The 25,006-nt window shown below is 38.0% G+C and overlaps 2 protein-coding genes across 12 annotated transcripts in view; one reads left to right on the top strand and one right to left on the bottom strand.

Annotated features, from left to right (window-relative positions):
- Nucleotides 1-8,068, bottom strand: part of CEP290 (centrosomal protein 290) — a 57,121-nt gene extending 49,053 nt beyond the window's left edge. For 5 of the 7 annotated variants that reach the window (XM_075496564.1, XM_075496574.1, XM_075496554.1 and 2 more), the window contains exons 1-12: nt 7,763-8,067; nt 5,267-5,323; nt 4,535-4,655; nt 4,317-4,394; nt 3,483-3,552; nt 3,225-3,271; nt 2,706-2,849; nt 2,444-2,497; nt 1,337-1,489; nt 782-964; nt 329-418; nt 131-253 (exon numbers count right to left, since the gene is read on the bottom strand). In XM_075496564.1, coding sequence (XP_075352679.1) covers nt 131-253; nt 329-418; nt 782-964; nt 1,337-1,489; nt 2,444-2,497; nt 2,706-2,849; nt 3,225-3,271; nt 3,483-3,552; nt 4,317-4,394; nt 4,535-4,636 — 1,044 coding nt within the window. In that variant the 5' untranslated portion in view covers nt 4,637-4,655; nt 5,267-5,323; nt 7,763-8,067. Of the gene's footprint in view, nt 1-130; nt 254-328; nt 419-781; nt 965-1,336; nt 1,490-2,443; nt 2,498-2,705; nt 2,850-3,224; nt 3,272-3,482; nt 3,553-4,316; nt 4,395-4,534; nt 4,656-5,266; nt 5,324-7,762 lie in introns of all 7 variants that reach the window. The other 2 variants (XM_075496583.1, XM_075496590.1) reach the window with 1 other exon arrangement.
- Nucleotides 8,069-8,202: 134 nt separating this feature from the next.
- Nucleotides 8,203-25,006, top strand: part of TMTC3 (transmembrane O-mannosyltransferase targeting cadherins 3) — a 35,180-nt gene continuing 18,376 nt past the window's right edge. Inside the window, exons 1-7 of one of the 5 annotated variants that reach the window (XM_075496628.1) lie at nt 8,203-8,248; nt 15,320-15,425; nt 16,242-16,385; nt 16,961-17,177; nt 18,821-19,039; nt 23,708-23,807; nt 24,512-24,627. In XM_075496628.1, the coding sequence (XP_075352743.1) occupies nt 16,989-17,177; nt 18,821-19,039; nt 23,708-23,807; nt 24,512-24,627 (624 nt within the window). In that variant the 5' untranslated portion in view covers nt 8,203-8,248; nt 15,320-15,425; nt 16,242-16,385; nt 16,961-16,988. Of the gene's footprint in view, nt 8,249-15,319; nt 15,426-16,241; nt 16,386-16,940; nt 17,178-18,820; nt 19,040-23,707; nt 23,808-24,511; nt 24,628-25,006 lie in introns of all 5 variants that reach the window. The other 4 variants (XM_075496620.1, XM_075496602.1, XM_075496634.1 and 1 more) reach the window with 4 other exon arrangements.

Genomic DNA, 25,006 nt, shown 5'->3' on the forward strand with positions numbered 1-25,006 from the left:
TCATAATTCTCAAGCATAAGTAATACATATCCTGGTATTGCAAACTATGAAAGACTAAATAATTATTTGGTCACTAGCATATTTAGTGAATGGTAATTTCTATGTGTGTAATTTCTCACATGGACTGTACCTGCTGAAGGGCCATTATACTGTTTCTGTCTACATCAAGTTGGGCCATTTTCACTTTCTCTTTCAAGTTAAACAACATTTGCTGATACTCTAGCAGTTCGTCATCTTTTGAAGCCAAGATTTGCTGAAAAGAAGATAAAATACCATCAGAACACTTGAAATAATTCCTAAAAATAATTTTAAAAGTATTAAAAAGTACCTTCCATTCTTCAACTTTTGCATTTACAGCTGCCATGAGTGGATCGTCTTCCTCATTCTTTGCTTTCAGCTGGTCTGAAAGCTCCTGAACCTAGAAATGCCATTTGGATGAACATCATATCACAAAAATGTTTTGCTTAACCAATGTATATGTACAAACACATTACATCAAGCACATATAATTTAACAGATTAGCATTACAGCAGCAAGGGAAGGCCATGACTCTTAAGAACAGAGTATGACTAACATTTTGTACAAAAAACTCTTGTGACTTGCAGTCAAGTTTTAAAATTTGCACCAAATTTAAAGATCACGCTACTTTTAGAGAGTGTTATTTCAGTAGAGCGCGTGTTTTTAACTGGATATGTTGAGTGTTTTTTAATTTAAGCTAAAATATGAAAATACAGTATAAACTTAAAAAAAATTACATTCAATAATATAAGTCAGTTCTTACTTGAAATTTGTACTGTTCTTTCTCTTTTCTTAACTGATCCATAACAATATCAGATTGTTGCACAATTAGTTTCATTTTGTTATATTCGTTAGTCATCTTCTCCATTTCCTTCACTGATTCCTCAAGATTCTTCCTCATTTCTTGGTTTTGAATGTCTAACTTCTCATTAGCTTCAGTCAAATTCTGTAAAATTAAAGAAAAAGCTGCTTTTAAAAAGTGCACATCTTAACACCTGAATAAGCACTCAAGTGATAGCTACCTTAAATGTAAGACTTGAAAGTCTTACATGAAATTAGCACAGGAGACAGTATTTCACCACTAGGTCATCAATTTCAATAAATCCTAACAGCAAATAAAAAGACATATCTCCCGTTGCCAGTAACTTCATTACCTCTGCCAGATTCACAGATGCAGAGTATATGCATCACAGAACCCAACTGCATTATGAATTCCCTTACTCTACATGACTTGATCTGTAAATTGACATAGCTTTGTGCAAAACACTTACTGTCAGTAACAGTCTAATAAATACTTAGTAGCATGCATGGATTTTACCTGAATTTCATCCAGATACTGGACAAGCTCAAAGTTCTTTTTGGACAACTGTGATCTGTAATCAGAATCCTCTCCTCTTCGTAATAGAATTGTTTCTTTTTGAGAATCTATTTGCCTCTGATAGTCAACTACATCCTGACGCAATTGTTCGTTCTGCACAGAAAACAAACCAAACTTAAATCTATTTTGAAGAGTTGAAGACAAGTTGTTGCTTTTCTAGCAAGCTAACACAAAGAGCTAAGACAGTCAAAACCCATCCAAATTCCTACAGTCTGCTTTTAAAGAACTTAGAAGCCTCACCTTTCTCTTTATCTGTTTTTTCTTCAGATTAAAAAGGAGAGAACAAGACCAAGAGAACAAAGCATGAAAAACATTAGAAATTATCTTTGCTTTAGGAAGAATAAATAGGAATCAACACAGTAACAAAATAAAATAGTTTTCTGTATACCTGTGCATGCATGTACACACACACATAAGTAAAAGGGCATTTCGAGGAATAATTCTCAAGGTTTCCTCCCAGGACATTAATTTAACTTTTGCTGTCTGTTTTATTCTCTCAGGGGCCAAGATTACAGGTATTAAATGCTATAAAGCATGCATTTTTTTCTAAAAACAGCTACAAAAAATGTTTCAAGAGAATGATTAAAAAAAAAAATTATAGTAATAATGTTAACCCTATCTTTGCATTTATTGTTATATTAACTATTGACTTTTTATAACTTTATTTTAACCAGTCAGACAATCTTAGCAAAAGCAGCAAGCATAAACCGAATCCTGTCTAATATCTACCAAATCTTTTTGTCAATAGTATTTAAGAAAAATACTAAAAATTCAAAACACAAAATCCAGACAAAATTAATGCACAGTAGGACTACGTAAATTCAAATGTAGATACCTCCTGACCTCAATTAACTAAGTTTCTTTGGAGCAGATGTACTATATATTTGCTAAATGTGATTAAAATTCCATGTTCTCTTTGTACCAGTAACCAGGAAATGTTCTAAACCAGAATTAAACATCATGCTGCACCAAAGATTATAAATACAGAAAGCTAATAATATATTTATACATAAAAATACAATGAATCAGCAATAATTCTTTACTAACCTCTCTCCTTAATTTGATGTTTTCATTTTCGGCATCTTCATTTCGAAGAGCAAGCTAGAACGAGATGGAAAACCTTTATATGTATTGCTAACACCACAAACTACGAAAACAAAGAATTCCAGAAACAAAACAGAAAATGAATGCATAGTGGTCCTATTTCATCAGTGTTTTTTTTAATTTCAGAGGCTCTTTTCAGAACATTGACTTTTCAAAAGATGTGTCAGAACAGCTTTTAGAGATTTCAAGCCGAAGTCCTTCTTACCTGTTCATTCACTTTCTTCTCTTTTTCCAGTTCTTTTTCTACGTCTGTTAACTGTCTCTCTTTTTGTTCTAATTGTTTTTCCAGTTGGCGGATCTCATCACGCAAAAAACGAGTATCACGACCACCAGCAGATCTTTGTGCCATCTTAAGAGCATTAAAATAACATTATAAATACAGTACAGTTCTTCAAAATAGAAAGAACTAAAAAACCAAAGCAGATGCTAAGACTAACATGCCTAATGTACAGGAAAAGCAACAGGAAGGGCTCACTAGCTTCTTTCAATAAAACCCAGAAACCTCTAAAAATAAATGGGATTTATTCCAAGTACAAAAAAATTCATTGTACATACAGCTCTTAGCAAACCTGAGGCTGGTGAATATTGAAAAGCCAATAAAAAGTATTAGCTAAAATGTAGGGCTATTACATCTCTTTACTAGATTAAATACAAGTCTAAAAAACCTCATTAAAGAAAACCCATCAAACAGCACTCTATAAACTAAGAAAATTTTAAAACATACCTCTAATTCATTCTGAAGTTTCATCACCTTTGTTTTAAATTGATTTTCTGTTAAAATAGAACAGATATAGTGAATTACCCAACAAGGTAAAAAGTACATAAAACAACAATGGTTAACCTTAGTCTTTAAATATTTGGCTTCACTGAAGGACTTGACTTCACAACAGCTGGTATTTTATTCCATTCCCTAAACTTAAAAAAACCCCTAAAAAATACATTTAACAAACCACTTAGGAACATCATAAAAAGGCTTGCTTACCACATTTGGCTTGCTCTTCCCCAGCTTTTTCAACTTCTTCTAGTGCCAGCTCTACCTCTTGAGCTTTCATCTGGGAAAAAATTATAGTAAACAAAGAAGAAATATTTACTACTAACGTAAATGAAAAGATTGTTCCATAGACCTCATGTTTAAAATGATGAAAATATTTACAAAAGAACATTGATTTTCTCTCTTTAAACAAATGAAACCACTCCCATTTTTCCCCCATGCTCACAATGAAGAAGTTCAGGTTGTTGAAATATCTTCGTTAGGAATTTATTCTACAGGGCTACCTAAACATTCAAAAGCATACTGCTGAGAATTAAAAACAGTAAAAAAGCCTCTCTAAAACATGTGCTAACCTATGTTGCTGTTACTTCTTGCTTTCAGTACATCTATGAGTAAATACAAGAAAGTATGATAGATTTATAGAATCAGTTTTAGGCAGTGTTTCTTCATCCATGGTGACATTTTTATTTACTCTAAAACATCAGCCTACCACAAAAACTTCTATTAAAGTCATTACCAGTAACTTACAACTTCTAACCAATTTTTGAGATATTTGTTTGTATTTTCCATCTATAAAACTAAGGTTCCTTAACTATATAACTATGTCAGTCCTATTCACTTTAATTCCTACATGCCATAATCCCAACAGCTACAAGCTGATACTTTGGTGCAAGCACACATTTAGCATGTAAATGCTCTCAGGAGTAAACAGAGTGTTCAGTGCAGGAAAAGAAAAAAAGAAAAAGAGAGTAATGATGCTTTCATTTAAACAAAAAATAAACAAATGCATCTGCAGAATTGTAGAAAGTGAGGATTAATACAAACCTTCATTAGTGACTGAGTAATTTTAAAAAGGTGTATCAGTTGTTCCGGAGTTTCAGTTATTAAGTCTTTCCCATCAACCTACAGAAAGAGACAAGAGTGTCTTTATACAAATATCAATGAAATCCACAAGATAAATCATTTATGTATGTGAAGGATCAGAGACAGTTTAGGGAAGAATGCATAACAAAACTCTTACATTCTGTTTTCCCCTTGTGTACCTTGGACATGGTCTCCAGCAATCTGTCCGCTAGTTCCTCTTGACGAGGCAGAGCATCTGGATCAACTTTCATAAGCTTCTTCCAATCTAAAATGGGTGCCATATTGAATTTATAATTTTTCCTGGAACAAAAATCAAAATAACAATTATCAGACATTATCTCAAATGATTTATGTCAAATGATTTAAAGGAGGCTGGCCACTGAACCACACAAGATGATTCTAATAATATTGATTTTGTAACACTGATTAACATTGCATTCACATTTTGGTCTGCAAACAAGGACACTACAGTAAAACCATTTTTTCTTTAAGTTAAAAATTACATCATGCATACTCAATGAATTTGTGACACTAACAGTGACGATCAGGACACACATGAAACCTCTGTTTTAACCTTAATATCCTTCTTTTCCTCCCCACCTCTCAATGCAGCATTTTTATGTTAAGGAACAAACACAACTGGATGCCATTTGAACCAGCCCTTGTAAGATAAACATCTCGTTACAGTCACAAAACCATTATTTCTAATATTTAAAACACAACCAACACCTGCTTTAGTTTGATACCATGAGCATCCATTTCTTGACATTCATTTCTAAGATATTAAACTCTTGTATTAAATATCCTTTCCTTTTGACTAGAATACTTGAATTGATAAAGGACAGTAAACAACCCGGAAACTGACAAAAAACTGATCAGAAAGTGGTGCAAAGTTTTGTTCTACTGCTTACCTACTGGTTGCTGTGGGCCACAGTGACTTCTCATATGCCTGAAAGTCAATGCAGTATCTGAAAAAGCCAGAAGGGATTGGAAGTCTTGGATTATTCTATTCTCCGGAGCTGTCTCTAGCCTTTATTGTCAATAGTTCAAAAATTAGATTCTGCCGAGTTTAAAATGGAACATTTTTTTAATCTACTTATTGCCCTAAATTATGAATATGACATAAATGGTTAAGAAAATTAAGAAAGAAATAAAGCTAACTAGAATATTAAAATCATTATTATTCAAAAAACTAATGATACAGCAGGGATATATAATTTATAGAAAAAAAATCAAGCTCACTCAATAACTGTAACAATGCTCTGTGCTGAGCATATTTTGAGATCTGTTCTATCATGCACCCTGTTCATCGTTCAGCAGTTTAAAGACTCAACAACTGAAACTTCCTTCCTTAATGAAAGGCTGAACTGGTATTACGTTCCCAAAAAATATGCCTAAGCAGTCTGAAAGAATCACAGAATCACAGAATCATATAGGTTGGAAAAGACCTTTAAGATCATCGAGTCCAACCATAAACCTAACACTGCCAAAAACCACCACTACACCATGTCTCTAAGTACCTCATCCAAACGTCCTTTAAATACCTCCAGGGATGGCGACTCAACCACTTCCCTGGGCAGTCTGTTCCAATGCTTGATAAGCCTCTCGGTGAAGAAAAATTTCCAGTCTAAACCTCCAGTCTAAATAACAGACCTTCCAGTCTAAATAACCTAATAGACCTTCCAGTCTAAATAACCAGTCTAAACCTCCCCTGGCGCAACTTGAGGCCATTTCCTCTTGCTGTAAGACTTTGAAATCCAGCTGTATCCTTAAGGGAGGATAAAAATCAACCTTTCCTCGTCTTTTCTGAATACATGAACTACTTGAGAGCTCCCCTATAGTTACCATTTCTTCAGTGTTTGCTAAATATTTTAGAAAACATGCATTCCATATAATCCATGACTTTGTAAGGATGACATCATATATACATTTTTGCTTTTCTGCTTTGTCATAGACAGCAAAGGAAAAATAAGGAAATCACATGCAGGTGCACACTGATCTTGGCACTCCTTCAGTTAATTGAATACTACTTGATTTCATTAACATACTTCTTTAAGGTTTTTTTTTTTAAGTATATTAATTTTTTCTTAAACATACACAACCTTACTACTGTCAATCTTTTCCTACCTTCCATCTTTTAAATCTCTTTTTCTCTTAACTTACAAAATAACATCTTAAGAACGTATCAGTCCTAAAATTTTACCCAAAAGGAGAGATATCTGTACATAAACAAAATAATCCAACCTGGGGGGAGACCAGCTATAGTAAGGTGTGGGGGGCACAACCTAAGCATACAGTATGTTCCATAGTATGTACATACTTAAGGACAATAAGAGAGAACTTATTTAATTGAAAAGTTTTCCATCATAAAGTTTAGCTGATCCCTTGCCCTCAACTAGACCCTGTGCTTTTAGTTGACAGTGTGGTGAGACACTGAGATCATGGATCTACAAAAAGCGTGAAATAGACGTGCATTTGACATCAGTTATCACAAGATTTTCTTGACTTACTCAAGGAATCAAACATACATAAAACGGCCAGATGTTACAAAGTTCAGCAAGGGCAGATAGAAAAGGAGGTCTGGTGGGCATGTTTAAATACTGTCAGACTAACAATAATGTCCTGTGCTGCGTACAGGAAACCATGTAAAGGGGCAGCTAAGCTACCATGCAGATACCTTACCATCACAGTGAAATTAAGCACCAGTAGGAATGACTGTTCTTTTTCCATAAAGGTCTGTACAATGTGTAGCACAGCCACATATACTTGAGCCAGACTGAATACCAAGAAGTAGCATAGTCATGCGGGAGATGTGTTCTGCTAACTCCATATTCTTTTACCAGGACTAACCCAGCTTAACCTACTTCTGATTTTCAAATTGCATTACCCAGCTTGCTCTCATCTACTGGCTCTACAGGCACTAGATCTTAAATACAAAGGCACAACCACGATGAGATCTTGCACTGGGTTCCCATTTTCTTCCAATTTGTACTTCCCGGCCCCGGGAACGATGCAGTGACAGACCACGATCCCTCCAGGATGCTGCCGAGAGACAATTTTGCCTCCATTTCATCTGACTCTGCTGAGTTAACAAATCGCCTTATCTGCGTCCACCTTCATCGCGGGGCACAGCTGAGGCATGAGTCGAGAGCAGACACAGCGGGCGGTAACCTTCTCCGGGCACCGCGCCGCGACGATGCCTGCCCCCGGACGCTTCTGCCTGGGACCCGCGGCCCCGCCCCGCCCCCGCCGCCGCCCCCGGCCCGACTGCCCGCGGCGCTCCCGGGGGAGCGCGGGCCGCCCGAGCGGCGGCAGCGCAGAGAGCAGCGATCTTGGCCTCCTTCCTCCGAGCAGCGCCGCGCCCGCCCACTCGCGGCCGCGGCGCACCCCCCGCCCCTTGACCTCACCGCTCCCCGAGGACGGCGGTGGCGGCGGAGGCCGCTGCTAAGTGACGCCATCAACTCTCCCGCCGGCTCCGCTCCCGGGGACCCGGATACCCGTGGGCGCGGGGAAGGTCAACACTCCCGCGGCGCGACAGGCCCCGCGGTGCCAGCCGAGCACTCCCAATCCCGAGGTTCTGCACGGCCACACAGCGGGCAGACGGGCGGGGCAGGGCGCGATCCCGCTCGCGCGAACCGTTTCACCAGGGCAACGGCGCTGGGCCGCACCCCCACGCCGCCGGCGGCGGACTGCGTGTCCCAGCGTGCCGCGCGGCTCCTCCGGGACCACAGCTCCCGGCATGCCTCGGGGCCTGCCGGCCCGGGGGGCGGTTTCCCGACAGCCTTTGCTGGCCGGAGGGAGGGTGGTGGCGGTGGTGCTGTGCGCGTGCGCAGTGTGTGGTGGTGGCGGCGGCGCCGGCGGTAACCGTGAGGCCGCATCCTCCGCGGCCTCAGGTAGGGCAAGCAGCGGCGGGCTGGGGGCTGTTCCCCCACAGACGGGATTTGGGGGGCGGGAGGGCTGGGTCCGGCATAGCTGCTGCCCGCGGTAGTTTGTCTGCGGCGGCGGGTGGTCCTCTTTCCCCTGGCCGTGACTGCCGGGCCTCATCCGTGAGCCCTCCGCGCCTGCTGAGTGCCGGGCAGCGGTGCGGCCTCGGTCCCTGGCCATGCTTCCGCGCCGCTTGAGCGGGGCGTGGGCCCTCGCCCTGGCTCGGCCCGCTCTCTTCCTGGTGGCGGCAGCTTGCCAGGCCCCCTCCGCCCCCCACCCTGGCCTCACGTTTCCTGCCTCGCCGCAGGGCTGCGGGCAACACGCTCTTTCCCGTATGACTGGCTGACTGGAGGGCTGCAGCACTGCCCAGATACGCATGTGCTTTACGTGTAAGCATGTAATAGTCGGGGCCCAGAAGATAGCTTGCAGAGCAGCAGAGGAAAAGATCACGTCTATAAACTACTCGGATCCCTTGAGTGCTGGTGGGCAGCGAGGAAGTCTGAGCGTTGGTAGTGATCTGATGGCCCAAAAAGTTTGGGATCCTGTGTCTTAGCTAAATGCGTGTGGGTACATCTTTTCAAGTAAAAAAGGAAAACCAGCAACCACTTGAGGCGTGTGTATATCTTTGTATTCATTCGACAGCTGTGGAGAGCTGAAGATGATTTGGTTTTTATTTCTTAATGGAAAGAGAAAGGTGATCGTAATGGCATCTTTGGACTCTTGCCTTTTTTTGGATTATTCATTGTTTTCTATCTCTTTGCTATCTCTTGATTAGTGTTGATATTTAACAAAGGCTGACAAGATGCAAGATGCTTGCACTCCTTATAGTTATGTAACTTGGTCAGTCATGGCATAACTCTTAATTCTTGATTGAAAGTAAAGGCTTTTATACTTCAGAGATTGGTTAATTACAGCTCTATATTGAGTAAGAAAAGCAAACTTTTTATTTAGGGAAGGGAAAGAGACTGGATTATATTTCATGAATGGGAAATGTTACTAAAAGTAAAATTCATTATAGTTAAATGTAAAACAATGATTTCTTAGCAGGTGGTACTTTTATAGGTGGAGCAGGTGATCCACAGAGAATAATGCTGCCTTGCTACAAGATGAGCTTTCAGGAAATGGATCCCCCTGTGATACAGAAAATAAAATAATCCATTGATATTAGGATGCTTCTGAATAGGAACTCTTTTTTTTTTTTTTTTTTTAATCCTCTTCATCAGGTTAACAAGCTGTTAAGGCCAGTGTAGGTATTTAATGTGCTTCAGCATTTTTTGAGTGTTGTTCTGTTACAGAATCAACAGAAAATATGCCATTACATATACTGGTAGTGAAACCACATCTAGTTTATAATAGTGTAGTGCAGCCAGTGAAGAAGATTGATGCAGCACTAAAGGGGATTTTGAGGTGTGCATGAAAACTTCCAAAACTGAAAAAAGAGTGAAAAGAATGGAAGTATTAACCCCACACAGAATGAGTAAAGGTTTAAAATACAGAATGGCTTAGAGCAAGTGAATTAGTTTTTCTTTTGTATAAAATACCTTAAAATACAAACCATACCTATGTGGTTTGTATTTCAACTGACTGTTGCACCAGTTGCATTGAACAAATTGAAGCTAAACTGCTAGCTAAACCAGTATCTTCATCTTGCTCATTTTTAAATTGCTTTATGTTTTGAGCCTTGTTTGTACCAGAGTACCCTAAAATGTCCCAAGTGTTAGTTCGGCTGCTTGGTTGCCGGCAAGCTCTTCACAGTCTTCCCCCTGGGAAATCTTTCTTCTGGCCTGCAACACATGTTCCAACCCCATGTCAGAGCTGCCATGCCTCATATAGTTGATCCTTCAGAACTGTATGAAGAGAAGGCTGGGGACCTGCCTTGCTGGGGAGTGAAGAGTACTTCAGATTAGTCCCATTCCTCTTGATCTTGTAGTATTTGCAGAGGAAGGTTGCCTCATTACAACATTTCTTGTTATATTTATTCTGCTCTAGGATCTCAGCAAGATGAAAGGGGAACCCAGGCATGTTTTGCATTCTTCCCCCTCCTGTCTTCCCAAATACTGCTTGCCTTCTATATGAGATCAAGCCAAATAATTTAAATCTCGGCTGTGCATCTGAGTTGTTTCATACTGGAGTACCTTGGAGTGACATTTTTAAGAGAAGATAAATTTAAAGGCTATGTTGGAAAGGGACAACAGAAACAAAACTATGGTATCTTTCTGTCATTAAACACTCCTATCAAGTTAGCAGAAAGAATATTCAAGTTAGCCAAAAATAAAAATACAGAAAGGGTGGCAAGTAGGCAAGATAAATTAGGACATTAGCAGAGAGCCTCAGAAGCTGAACTAAAATGCCATTTTTAAGTTACTATACTACTGAGTTTGGTAACCCATTGTGTATATCTCCGCTGATATTCATCAATTCAGCCACCAGCTCTTAGATGAACTTGTTGCTGACCTGTTTGAAAATAAAAATAAATCTAGGAGTGTTTTTAACAGGTCTTTGTTTTGTTCCACCTTTGATAATTTGATGGTTTTCTGTGTGAACTGAGAATGTTTTAAACAATTCAGGACCTCAGTGGTTATCAAAGTACATGTCTCCAGAGTAAATGAGATGCACGGCTATTTTTTGGCAGCTCCTTTGTGTATGTCTATCCCTTCCCTGCCTTTAGGACTCCAAACAGGAGAGGGGGAAACCCACATTTTATGATTAGGTATGTGCATAAATGCTCATTAGTTTGTTTTCAAAGCTTTTCAAGAACCTGCCTGATCCATGTGCAAATTGCCTGTTTTTTGGTTCCAGCAACCTAATTAATATAACACAAACTTAAGTTCCTTGAGATTTACATAGTAATTATGCTTCATATTGCACAGGCAAAGCGCTGTTTGTCAAAGTGACTCTGTGGAGTTACAGACTCTGCTGCCTTACTGATGCTTACATTGTCATCTCCAGAGAACAGTTGCACTTTGATTATGGTTGAAAATGTTAACATCTTGGTATGACTGAAAAGCATCAGGTGTATTCTTAATATCTATGAATGTTTAATAAAGTGTGAATTAAAATATTCTCCAAATATGAGATTTTAAAAAATCAGTCTTTAGATTGTAGTAACTAATGTTCTGTTATGGACAGTGAATAAGGTGAATTTTAAAAAAAGTTTTCTGACAGCTTGAACTGACTTTCAAAATACTGACTGTATCAAAAGCTGCAAATATCAATAATATGTCAATTATGCTGACTATTTTCAGGAGTAGTAAGAACTTTCATACAAAAGCTGGAACAGATTGAAACTTTGCAACTGGGACATCTGTTTGAGATGAATTTTAATGATCATGTTTTTTCCTGTCAGTTTCTGTGGAAATCCTGAGCAGGATTAGTATTGGATGGATTATATGGATTGTACAAGCTTTTTCCCATACAGAAGTGCCATGGTTTTCAAATTCTCTATTACTGCCATTACCCATGTCTTCTGTTCTAAAGAAGAAAAAAGTGACTTTCGTAGAACATTTTCTTGAAGCAGGCTTCATTGGAACAAGAGGTTGTTATTAGAGGCCTTCAGGGTATAAAAGAGGCGAGTGCCATTACCCAGTAGAAGAAAAATTTTAAATGTATGTTTAGGTTTCTACAAGTTAGGTAGTAAGATGTGTCTAATCAACACAAATATATTTGCTCCTGCAAGGGTCTGTTGATGTAAGGTGGCAGATAGCATGTTTGTTAGGTGATAGCTAATTACGGAGTGCTAAATAGCCATTGCATATTTAGGGATTGCAGCTGTATTCCTTCCTAAATACATACTTCCTAATTTTTCCTAAATTCATGTGGGCAGAAAATGGCTTCCACACTCCCAAATCTCCCAACTGAGGATACTCTTAGAGCATCATTATGCATTTTTTATTTGTGTTGAATTTTTTTGTGCAAGCTACTGTTATTTTGCAGTATGCAGTGCTGAACCGTCTGTAGTGTCATGGATTTGGTAGTGATTGTAGAGAAATTTTGTTTTCCTACTTTTAGAAAAGTTTTGGGTTTGGCGGTTTGGTTTTGGGTTTGGCGGTTTGGGTTTTTTTGTTTTGTTGTTTTTGTTATGTCTTAGTCTTGTCTGTAATTCTTGAAGAAGACTGGATGAATTCATAGAGGGTTCTCAGCAAGTTTGAAGAGGAAGACTACATACCTTACAAGCCAAACGTGCTTGAGAGCTCTGGTTCTTGTCTGTCCTTTCCACTTAATGTCTCTGTACGCGCATGAAAACAGTACAGTGCAAAATGCAGATTTCTGTGCCAAACATCTTGAGAAAATTAGACTAACAATCAGGTGTTTTGCACAGCTTGGGTATTCCATTTTCCACAATTGGCTCTCATGATCATGCAGTTTCTGTATTGCAAGGCTTATCTTGGTGCTTATTGTTTTCATCTGTATATTCTTCATTACACGTTTGGATATTGTTGCAAATTAAAACATCCAACAGAGATCTTGGTAATAAAGTATGTGTCTGTCCTGATTTCATCCATTCAAGTGGGGGCACTGTGGCTGTTCTATAGGCCACAAACTGGCAGTCATACAGCCCAAAGGGTGGTTAAGGTATCTGATGGGCAGTCTTACAAGCTGTGAAAGTAGCGGGTAGGTGAGATGAAAAAAAATAACTTGAGGGACAGTCAATCTGTTTACATGTGTTGGAGCAGTCAGTGATGTGGTTCTCCATCACAGCAAGCCTGTATTAACAAACAAGTTGTTAGGCAGTGTGTTTTACAGGTATTTATCAATACACCCATTGCTGGGAGTGGTGAAGTACTAGCACTTTCAAGACCATACTTGGGTTGATAGCAAATTTCAACATGTCTGTTGGGCAAGAAGGGGAATGTATCCACTCACCATGACTCATTTGCGGAGCCCAGTCATACCGAGGCTTCAGCAGGCTTTTGTACATCTGTGATCTATGAGGTTCTTGGTCTTGCATACTCCTTGTGTGGCTTCTTACTTTCCAACATCAAACTGATAAAAGATTAGTTGGTGTGAAAAGAGTGTTGGCTGCTAAATAGCAATTGCTGTTTTCCACTGAGATTAATGGCAGACATACTTTTGCCTGGCTTACCGAGTACAGATGAGATTTTATAAGCCTCCCTCTGTTTTAGTCTGGCGTTCTCAATGAATTGATGATCATTCCAGGTTTGAAGCTTGGATTTTGGTGGTGGACCCAGCTGTAGTAGCAGATAGGAAGTAGTAGTTCTGATGGTGAGCCTTCCTCAAAATCTGCCTTGTTATACTAACTTAAAGGACTGCAAAAACATCTTTTCCATATTTACGCTTTAATTCAGCAAGAACATTAAACTACCCTGTAATCAGACCAGGTGGAAAAAGTAATTTTCCTAAATTTATGTATCTTTACAGTATATTTCAGGAAAATAAGACCTTAGAATGCCAGAATGCAAGTCAGAAGTAGTAAAGTATCTGTGCTACAGTTTTGTGCGATCTACAGATTGTACGTGGCCTTGAATTTCCTGTTTTTCTCTTTGTGCTTGCCCTGGAAGCAGATTGCTGGAAAACGGGGGCTCTTGCGGATTTCCATTATGCCTGTCTGTTGCCAAGGCCTACTAGTGCTTTTGCACACAACAGAAATTTGAGAGGGATATGGTATGATGCATTTGAGATTACCAAGCTTGGCACAGTTCAGGCAGCATGTTGTGTGACTTGCTGCTAAAACCAGAACAATGCATGTTGTTGCATTTGTTCATTCCTTACAGTAAATTTAGTAAGCTGTTCAGAATTGCCTGGAGTGTCTGTGGCTCAAATATTTATCTGGAAAGACCAAACTATAGCCAAGTATTTGCATATATCTGTGATTGAAATGTGCATGTAAAGGAGAGGGTGAATTGCAAATTAAAAAATTGTGATGTTAAAGGTGGATTTTTTCTGGAGTTCTCAAACACGTTTCTCTGATGGTGGGCTAGCTACTTAAACCTTACTTTGGATGTAGCTAAAATCTTAATTTCTTTATACCCAAGAGTTCCCTTTCATTCAAATGAAAACAATACTTTTGCTACGGTTGGCATGTAGGTAAATGTAGCTCTGTCAGGAAACAGCATGGTCAGTAGTGGTGTGAAATTAGAGTTCTGGGTGGAAGAAATACTAGAAATTCAGAGCAAAAAGAAAGGCTTGTGAAAGCATCAGAATTGCCTCGGAATAAGGGATAAGTAAAGTAGCTGTCTTGACATATATTCTGTGTAGGGAAAAGTAAAAGCCTACAAAAAATAGTTGAGGAGCTAGCAATTAAGGTTGGTTAAGCTTTTCCTTTTGATAGGAGACTATACTTAGGAATCTAACCTTTTTTTTCCTAGTTGGGTAGCAGTAGCTGTTTGTGAAATAGGGTTGTTAAAGAATTACCTCAGAGTTACTCTTTGATATGCAAAGTAGTATCTGCAAGGGCTTGCTGCTTCAACCAATACAGGAAACTTATATTATTAATAAAGAAGTCTCAAGTCACCAAAAACCTACTCATGTTGCGATGCTTTTTCTTAAAGGGCAAGTTTAAATAAACCTTATGGTTGGTTCTGCATGGCAATATTATCTTGTCCCATTAATTTTGGGAACACAATATTTAAAAAATGTAGGCTTGTATGTTAGAAAATCATTACATGTTTGTTGTAGGTCCTTTTCAGATGTCACTGCTTTTCAGTAGAACTAGCGAACTTCAAGAAGTAGGAAGTGCACTGTTCAGAAGCTGTTGCAAACAAGGAATTTCAAACTCTTTCTAGCAGTGTGAGAAGCAGCTGTTTCTTCTCCTCCACATTTGGCGGGGGGGGACGGGACTAAAAAACTTTGGTGAGTTGAAGTTCAAAAGTGGACTGCCTTTTCATGTGTTCCCGTAGTATGTTTTGTTTTCTTTTTTTTTTAATAAGATTTCTGTGGCTGCGAAGAAGACCAGAAATATGTTCAGACTTAATCTTGGCTTAGTGTTTTAAAGTACTCTGATCCAGCCTGGCAAAAAGATCTAGCAGCATCTTTTAGCATTTAACATTGTTGGGTTTTTTTTTTCTTTTTTTATTACAAAGGTGGTGGCAGCAGCTTTGAAAAAAGGCTCTTTCTTGCTTGAAGTAACACCAATAGTCAGTGCTCCAAGTACTACGAAAGAAAAAAAACAACTTTCACTGTCATTATGTGAGTAACACTGAATGGATTGGTTTGATTCCTTTTAAATGGTCTTTGTCCTGGTTTTTAGTTTAACTGCACCTACATCTTGTTGCACGTGTATTCCTTCCTGTACCACTGCTCCTTTACCACTACTTGTGATAGGTGATTGTCATGCTCTTAGACCCAGGCTGCAAACCACAACTGAGATTACTTATCTGGATGAGATATCTCTATGGCCTGTTTTTAGAGAATAGTATACTTAAACCTGAACACAATTAAAAAAACCCCAACAAACCAAAGCAAAAAAAAAAAATCACCAGCATTTCAGAGCTTAGGACAATAAAACAGATTATAGCTTCCAAATAACTCATCAGCTTTAATGTGTGAACCCTGATAGACATAAGGCTGGTATTTTTATGTATTTATGGATCCACATTATCTGGCTAATATTAGCTGTTCTGTGTCCTTATGGATGTTACCCCTCTCTAGTTTTGGGGAAAATGCTATATATTTTTGTTCAGTCATCTCTCCTGTTTTCTCAAAACTAAGTCAGTGTTCAATTGTCTGTAGCTTTTCAATATCTTTGGTCCCAACAATTGGCAGTAATGCATGCTGTGTCAACCAGTGGTCAAAAAGAATGCCTTTGACCTGTAGTTACCTTCTTATTCTTCCAAGGCAGAACAGTGTTTTCAAACAATCCGATACATAGTAATTTCACCTTTTGGTCAGGTCACCCATATATTATTTTTTAAATAATCATAAAGCTGCCGTTTAATAATTTCTAGGGTTTAGGAAGTTTATGCAAGATGAGAGAAAATAATGTAAGATAATGTTCATTTGTAGTGACTTTTTTGCATGCTATTTTTCTTTAGACAGGACTCTCATGAACATTCAGTGACATCGGAACAGTTGGCAAAGTTGAGAAAAAAATGACCTTTTCGTGAACTTCTATGAAGAATGCAAATGAGCAAAGTGTGAGCTTCAATGGTAAATTTAACTTTTTATTATTACTGATGTCTTTCTTTACCTGTTCTTCAACACCGATATTTATGAAGTTCTTCAGGTTTCCTGTTTGTTCTTCAGAATGTTTGAAATTTGTTTTTTTTAATTGCTTTTGAAATATTTTGAGAAACACCTTTAAACCTAAAAAACATGAATAACTAACACACTGTCTGCCTTTTTAACGACTTAGTATTCTGTGTCAGTATGTTAAATTACTCAGGGTTCTAGAGAACTTAATTTTCATAGTTCTCCAGTTTGCAGCATTCACTTGACTGCATAGCTGTCTGCTAATAACTACATCACAATTTATCATCAATCTTCTTTTTTTTTTAGTAAAGCATGAAATGTAGCAGTGTATCTAGCTTGTGTGAGGGCTTTTTAGGGGTGAGACTTTTTAATGAGAGTATTTCATGAGACTTGAGGAAACCTTCCTATCTTACTGATGTTTAGATATGTAGCGTCATTAACTTCTAAAATATTGCATGTCTTAATTTGACTTTATTTATCAAGTTTAGTTTTTAATCAGTAAAACTACTTCAGTTTCTGTCCATATATTTCAGCTTTTGTCCATGAAAACTCTTAGAGAAGATGGCTGATGTAAGCCTGAAGGAAGCAGCACTAATAGTTGGTGTGGTGGCAGCCTGCTATTGGAACAGTCTCTTTTGTGGCTTTGTTTTTGATGATGTCTCAGCGATTTTGGACAATAAAGATTTGCATCCTTCTACTCCGTTAAAAAATCTGTTTCAGAATGACTTCTGGGGCACTCCAATGTCTGAGGTAAGCTGTTTGTGAAACACTTTGAGGCATTTAGAAAATGGAAAAAAACCTTGCAGAGAGTTTTTATGCTATTTTTCCCTAATGTGGTTTTAAGAGAACAGTTTGTTTCTGATGGAATTTGGTGGTGCTAGTGTTTTGTCCTATAAGATCAGGAACAGATGTCGCTTATATTCTTTCCCTTTGTTCAGTAAAAGAACCTGTAAGAAAATGAAGCATCATATATCACGCTTCAAGATGCTGTGTTACCTAATTCCAATATCGAAATCGGACAACTCTAACCATTTTCCCTTCTCCTCCTGCAAAAGCTAGGCATTGACATACAAGGGTATTTATTTCTAATTGCAGTCTGGAAGGAAAGATAACACTGTTAAACAACAAAGCTAGGAGTTAGAGAATAGGTATTGAATCCATTAAATTTATTTGAGTAAGTATGTTTATGTGAATTCAAGAGTTTTTGGTTTATAGCCCATGTAGAGTAGCTATGTTTTTATCTGAAAAGCTGCATTGGCATTAATGTTGTTGACAAACATTGTTAAATAGCAGTGGCTAAAAGATTTACATACAGTTTAGAAAGTTACACATGGTTGCCATTGCTGGGCAAATGAATAAAAATTCTCTGACAGTCATAGATTTTTTGCCTATTAAGGCATTCCACGTTCTAAATCTTCTCTTTTCTTATGTCCATAACATACAGGGTTAGTTCCTTGTGAGATACTAATTGCTAGCTCTACAAATAGACTTTGATACATAATTTTCATATAACCCGGTTATATGAAAGCTTCCAGACTCTCTTTCGGATGTCATCTAGTCCTGTAGTCATTGAGAGTAAGCGGGTTCCTAAACTCCTCTCACTAAAATTTTAAGTAGTATTTTTCAATATGTTTTTACTCCAAAAAAACCCTAACCATGTAGAGCGGGATAAAGCCATCTCATTCAGTGTTGATTTTTCACTTAAAACCAACTGAAAGTCAGGTTAATTTTAAGTAAATGAAGTCAGATTAATTTGATCATTCATGGCTTTTAAAATATTTTTTCCTATCTTATGTTTTTGTCTGTCTGTATGTGCAATTTGGTTCCCTGTCCCCGCCCCCCCCAATTTTTTCTTAGATTTTCTTCCTTTGTTTTACGGACGTATTCAGCAAAATATCAACAGGCTGTGGGTTGACAAATGCATTTTGGAACAGGAAGATGGTGTTAAGTGTAGTTTTTAAAAGGGTTTGTGGGTGGAGTAACTGGCAACATGTGACTGGTAGACATACTGAAAATATGTAGCTAATACATTTAGCTGAGTGTACCAAATTTTTATTCTATAAAATACTGATGTAAAACATGAAATGGAAGAGTAATCAAAATACTTGAATAATACATTAAAACTACGTGGAAGTAGTTTTAGTAGGAAAAATAGTCAGAATTAACTTTTCTGTTTAATGTTTTAATTTTAAATTGAGTTTTCATTTAATTCACTATATCTGGTTTTTTGTTTGTTTGTTTTAGTATTACTGATTTTCAGGTCTTTATTGTGAAGGTAGATGCCTGAGAATAGAGGGGGAATCATGTATGCATAGATTTTTAGACAGATATCTTGGAGTAAAAGTCCCTTTATAAGTTGGTGGTGACTGATTGATTTATTTTTTTTCTTTTAGGAGAGGAGTCATAAATCTTATCGTCCCCTTACAGTTCTTACATTTCGCTTAAACTACTTGTTCAGCGAGTTAAATGCAGTTTCTTACCACTTCCTAAATCTGGTCTTTCATGTGGTGGTTTGCGTAGTCTTCCTCAAGGTCTGTAAGCTTTTTCTGGACAACAGGAGCAGCGTAGTTGCGTCCTTGCTCTTTGCAGTGCACCCAATACATACTGAAGCGGTAGGTATAGCTGTGATGTGCTTAATTTGTTCAAGCTGTATTAATTAACCTTACATTTCATTTTTTTTGTATCTGTTTATATATTGTAACTCCAGCAAGTGTATGATTTTACTAGTACTTACTCTGCCTTTCGCAATGGGTGGTGGAGGTGACAAATTTTAATGCTCAGAGTTGTTTGGTATTCCATGCAGCTACTGGAAAACAGTTAAAGAAACATTAATTTAGTTATTTAATAACTTAGGTCTTTGCTATGAATATTGGCTTTTATGATGATGGCTACTTTAGCTTACTGTTGCGGTTTAACCCCAGCCAGCAACTAAGCACCACACAGCCACTTGCTCACTCCCCCCAGTGGGATGGGGGGGAGAATCGGAAGAGTAAAAGTGAGAAAACTCGTGGGCTGAGATAAAGACAGTTTAATAGGTAAAGCAAAAGCTGCGCACGCAAGCAAAGCAAAACAAGGAATTCATTCACTCCTTCCCATTGGCAGGCAGGTGTTCAGCCATCTCCAGGAAAGCAGGGCTCCATCACGCGTAATGGTTACTTGGGAAGACAAACACCAACACTCTGAACGTCCCCGCTTCCTTCTTCTTCCCCCAGCTTTATATGCTGAGCATGACGTCATATGCTATGGGATATCCCTTTGGGCAGCTGAGGTCAGCTGTCCCAGCTGTGTCCCCTCCCAACTTCTTGTGCACCTCCAGCCTACTTGCTGGTGGGATGGTGCAAGAAGCAGAAAAGGCCTTGACTCTGTGTAAGCACTGCTCAGCAGTAACAAAAACATCTACCCCAGCCAAAAGCAGCACACTTACATAGGTATTTGTGTTCTGTGATGATTCATCCAGTATCATACTTTGCAAATACTATGAATACCTCTTAATTGATTTCCAGAATTACTAAGCACTCCCCTCTAGCTAATCACCAAGTCTTGTTCTGTCCACTTTCTTTTATGTCAATATATCTGTATCAGCAGGGCTTTTTCTAGGATTGTTGTTGCTATGCTACATCCAGCTTAGGGCCATTCTGTTTGAACCTTCCATTTTTTAACATAACTGATATGAGAAAGAGGAAGTACATTTCTCGCCTTTCGTATTTACCGTCCTTTGATTCTGAAGGAGTTTTTCACTGCTATGAAAAGCATTATTTACACAAGCTGTCTGATCATGTACTTTTTAATGGTCAACCAGGCTTCCAATATTGTGGAGTAAATAGAGTCTTGTGATTGCCATTCATTAGATTTGTTTCTGTCAGAAACGCTGATAAAGCAGATCTGTGGAATTCTCTGTTGTTATTTTTACACCACTTAGACTGGCTTTTCTAGATTCCAGTTCACACATGTTGCAAAGCCCATTCTCAGTCTCTTTTTTTTCTTATAGTATTAGCTGATTTACAGAAAATTGAAAATGTTTAAGCCTTTTGCTGCTTTGGAGGTGTTATCCCACTTTTATTTTTTGGGGGTTTTTTAATGTGTTTTTTTGAGGGGGAGTGGGGATATCTTGATACTAAGGAAATGAGAAGGATTTGCTCTTACCTTACGTTGTATTTTTTTGGTCCTGATTTGTTTGGGTAAAGGGTTTGCATCTCTCTTGTTCTAAAGACACAAATCCCTGTCAGGAGCAATTGAGTAGCCTACATCTGTGTCTTTTGAGCAAAGCTTTATAGGAATTAAATTCATGGGGTTTATAATTGGCTGCTATTTGGGCTACTAATATGTCCTTGCTAAAAGTTAGTGATATGTTTAAAAATGCAAAAGTTAAACACCTAAAAATTTTTGCTTGCTTTTGTGCTTGAAAGCACAAACCCCCGTGAAATCTTGGGTAAAAAATGGGTTAAAAAAATAATTTGTTGATTTCATTTGGTTTTCTGTTTCTTTGAAAATGCATGCTTTAAATTTCAAAGTCTGGCTTTGCCTCTTAGTAGTAAATGTGATAGTATCTTTACAGGAACATTAGCAAGTTGCTAGTGACTTACATTAGTGGTTCATGGCTTAGATAATCCTATGTAATTTCAAATCCTGTGTAACTTTCATTCCAAATATGATGATTCTTTATCATGCTTGAACTGTTACATGTTGTATGAGATAATAGTAACACAGTTGCTTTTAGTATTATGCAACAGAGTTAGCAAAAAGCATTGTACAAATCCTACAAAACATCATGTAACGAAAGCTTATTGTGTAAGGCAATGTATTACGAAGTTACGAAGTAGTTATGAAGCAATTTGGTAATAAGTGTGTAATCCCTAATGTTAGCCACATGAGGGCACTTTAAGACTATGTGATTGGTAGATCTTGGTGCTATACTTAAAACACTGAAGAGACTCTGAGATTTAAGTGCAATTGTAGTTGAATTCCCCTGCTGTTGTACTTAGGTACTCAGTGAAGAATAATTGATGAGGTTTTCTTCCTCCTTCCTGCACCTTTTTCAATTTAAGTTTTCTGCTTTTGAAAAATAGTGCATTTTATCCTTTCAAGTGTTTGCACTGAGAGTTCTGCCTAACATGCAACCAAGAAAGGATTCTTAGAGTTGGCAGTTGAGACTTGTGCACATGTATAAAAGGCAAAATAACTGGAATCTTCCGTACATGGAAAAGAGGAGGTAATAATGAGCTGTATTTTAGAACTGGGGACTTGGGTGCTGACTAATTTATTCAGACTTTAGTGAAAACACCAAAACAGATCTCATTCGTAGTTTTTATATCATTTGATGGTACCTTTTGTATCTTTTATAATTGAAATGTGTCTGATTTGAATTCCTTCAAATCAGGCTCCTACTTATTACTCCCCTGCACAAGAGTTTGAAAGAGTAGATGCAATACATAAACATTTCAAACCTTTACCTATCTTATGATAAATGGATTTTTTCTGGAGAAGTTAGCAGAGCAGGATAAATAGAAAATAATTTTCTGCTTGACTTCAGAGACAAGCTGGGCTCTTGCGGTGGTAATATATCATTTTCTGAGGAAGAATTTTTGAGGAAATGGGTTGAATAACAGCATCGTGGTTTCATTTGTCCTTGTCTTTAGAATTCCAGTTCAGTCTTTGTAGCTACTTTGTTACTGTTCTGGCCAGAGGCATGTTGACCACCTTTACAGCTACAGGATGTCAACTAACCTTGTGAATGCTGGAATCTTCTGTCATAAGTCACCTTTGTATCCAGAAATAGAATCTCTCTTTTGTTAGCAGTGGACTGTGGGGGCACACCAGCACACTTGCTTTACTAATGATCTCTTTCAACTGATCTACAGACAAAGTTCTTTTCAATTTCTGTCTTAATGCTGGACAATTTTGAGATCCAGACCAGGAATCCTTGAAACATCTTAAGACATTTTGGAAACAAACACCTGTATAGTATCCAAAATGCTAGCACAAGCTCTGATGTCCTATCAGTTGTGAAACATGCTTTGTCTGTGCATGATTTACTGAGTTCTTTGGTAAACGTGTGCTACTCCCAATGGATGCACCAGAGCATGATTTCAAATTCAGATCTGAATACTTTTCTTTACACTGTGACCTTGGATATTGAGTTACTTTCTCTTTTTATGCTGTGCTGGATCAATTGTGCTTGACCAAGAATGTACCAAGCAATAAAAACTTCTAGCTGGGTCCGGATGGCTGAAAGTCAGTTTTCAGCATCATTGGAATTAAATGGTGAGCTATGAGGTTTTCTTAGCTAAATGACCATCTACCTCGGGATAGCATGTCATTTTTCAACCAGTTTACTTGCAAAAATTTGAATGTAATCAGAGGCATTACAGAAGACGACAAATGAGGAAGAAAAGCAGTCTGAAATGGTACTGTGGTCAGCACAGTGGCTACTGCACTAACCATTAATATAGTGGCTTGTCTTCCATCTCTGGTTGTCAGTTGCACCTTAGCGTTTTTTGAAAACAGCTCCTGAAATGGAAATTAATCCGTATTTCATTGGGGATTCTGAAACAACCTTTTACCCTATGGATTTTAGCACTTCTCCAAATTTTCATAAAATCCATTCCTCTCTGTCTCATTACCAAAGGGGGCACTACCTGCAATTTTAATATTGCCAACCAAATTGTCATTCAGCAAATGGCCAGACCTGTAGTAAAGCCTGAGTGATTCTTTAATTCCATTGCACAGAGCTTGCCATCAATTTATTTGTAACTCTTGAGTGCTCACCCAAGAGCTGCCATAGCACCAACCAAGGGAATGCTTCTTTCAGATTCAGATCTGTTCAGTCAGTCAGAAAAGGTATGAACAAAAATAACAATCATAGTTTCTGTATGCCACTGTCTGCAGGATATATGTGTACAACGGTCCTTGTCAGGCTTCACTTAAAGCTCCTATTGATGAAAGCTAGTTTCTTCCAAGTATTATGAAGAAAGCAGTTGTTATCATGCCCAAATTCTGCCTCAAATGCTATCTGTGGCTGGCGTTACTAAAGATAAAAGGAAGTACAGCATTTCTCAGTTGTCTTGTTAATGGTGATACTTAAGGGCACATCAGCCACCTGTATCATCCTGTTCTTGAATTCAGTAGTGATTGAACTGAAAGCAGCCTTACTCTTCTTAGCCTTTTTTGCTTGGTTTACAGATCTTGTTTATGCATATCCTGATAGTATATGTCATGCACTATTCTAGTAGTAGAATAGTCACTAGAAGAATAATCTTGTTTTTTCTTCTTTTTTGTTTCAGGTAACTGGAGTTGTGGGCAGAGCAGAGCTTTTATCATCTATCTTTTTTCTAGCTGCTTTTTTGTCATATACAAAATCTAAAGGGCCAGATAATACCATAGGTAAATGATTGGCAAATATATATGTAACTTAATTTCTGTATTACTGATGATAGAGCTCTTAAAATGGTAATATGGGTGTATTGGTTATTCAGCAAGTGCGTACAAAAAACCCTTCAGCCCCAAGATACCCATGTAATAGTACTTTCCATTATAAATTGCCCCCTTTTTTTTTTCTTCAAGATTTAAGCACTTTTTCAGTTGTTTTGTAACACCTAGAGTAGGGGACTCTTCCACTGACTTCTATTAATGCAAGTAAGTGGAATTATGCTGAGATGCCTCAGATAGTCACAAGTAAGCTGCAGAGTTTCAGAGGAGATGTAGGAGGCTTGCCTCTTTTCCAAAGTCAAATTGACCTTGTGAAAACTCATGACTCCCTATAAAACATTCCATTTGAAAAAATGTTCCGGTGAATTAGGAAAGATTGGGGTTTTTTTGTTTTCCTATCATAGATTAGTCTTTTGCCTTTCATTTAGTTCTTTCAATTTAAGGGAGGCAGTTTTAAAACTCATACATGTATATTATTTCCTGTAGAGTAAAACTGCTAATCTTCCCTTTAATAACAAATGGCATACTGAATAAGTTTATAGAACGTGGCATGTTCAAACATGAAGAGCCAAAGTCTGAACTTTTTAGGCTAATTTACTTTATTAAGTGTTTGTTTTTGTTGTAAGATGGGACGTTTTCAATAATGTCTTTATTTGCAGTGTGGACTCCAATTGCAGTGACTGTGTTTCTAGTAGCTGTTGCAACACTGTGTAAAGAACAAGGAATAACAGTGGTGGGGATATGCTGTGTGTATGAAGTATTTATTGCTCAAGGGGTAAGCTGTTGAAAAATAAATTGGATTTCTTCTCAGGAATTCTGTAATGAGACATTGAGTACTTTGAAGTGTCATATTTCAGCACTGATTTTTGTCAGTTCAGGCTAACTATATAGTTCTGTTACATTTTTCAGATTTTTTTGGACTTAACTAATGTTTAACATACATGGTTCATGGTGAGGGAATCCAGTGACTTCTAAGTTGTCCTTTACATGCCATACAGAGATGTTACCAAATGTACTCAATTAAGAATTGACGTGTCTTAATAGAAGCCTAAGGTTTTAGTTGACTGAGGTTTGCAAAGCCTAGCATGTAACAGTCTTGAATAAAGTCTGAAGTGCATAAAGATGGGGATTATTTGTTTTTAATTCCTGTAGTA

Source organism: Mycteria americana, chromosome 1, assembly GCF_035582795.1.
Source record: "Mycteria americana isolate JAX WOST 10 ecotype Jacksonville Zoo and Gardens chromosome 1, USCA_MyAme_1.0, whole genome shotgun sequence".
Lineage (NCBI taxonomy): Eukaryota > Metazoa > Chordata > Aves > Ciconiiformes > Ciconiidae > Mycteria > Mycteria americana.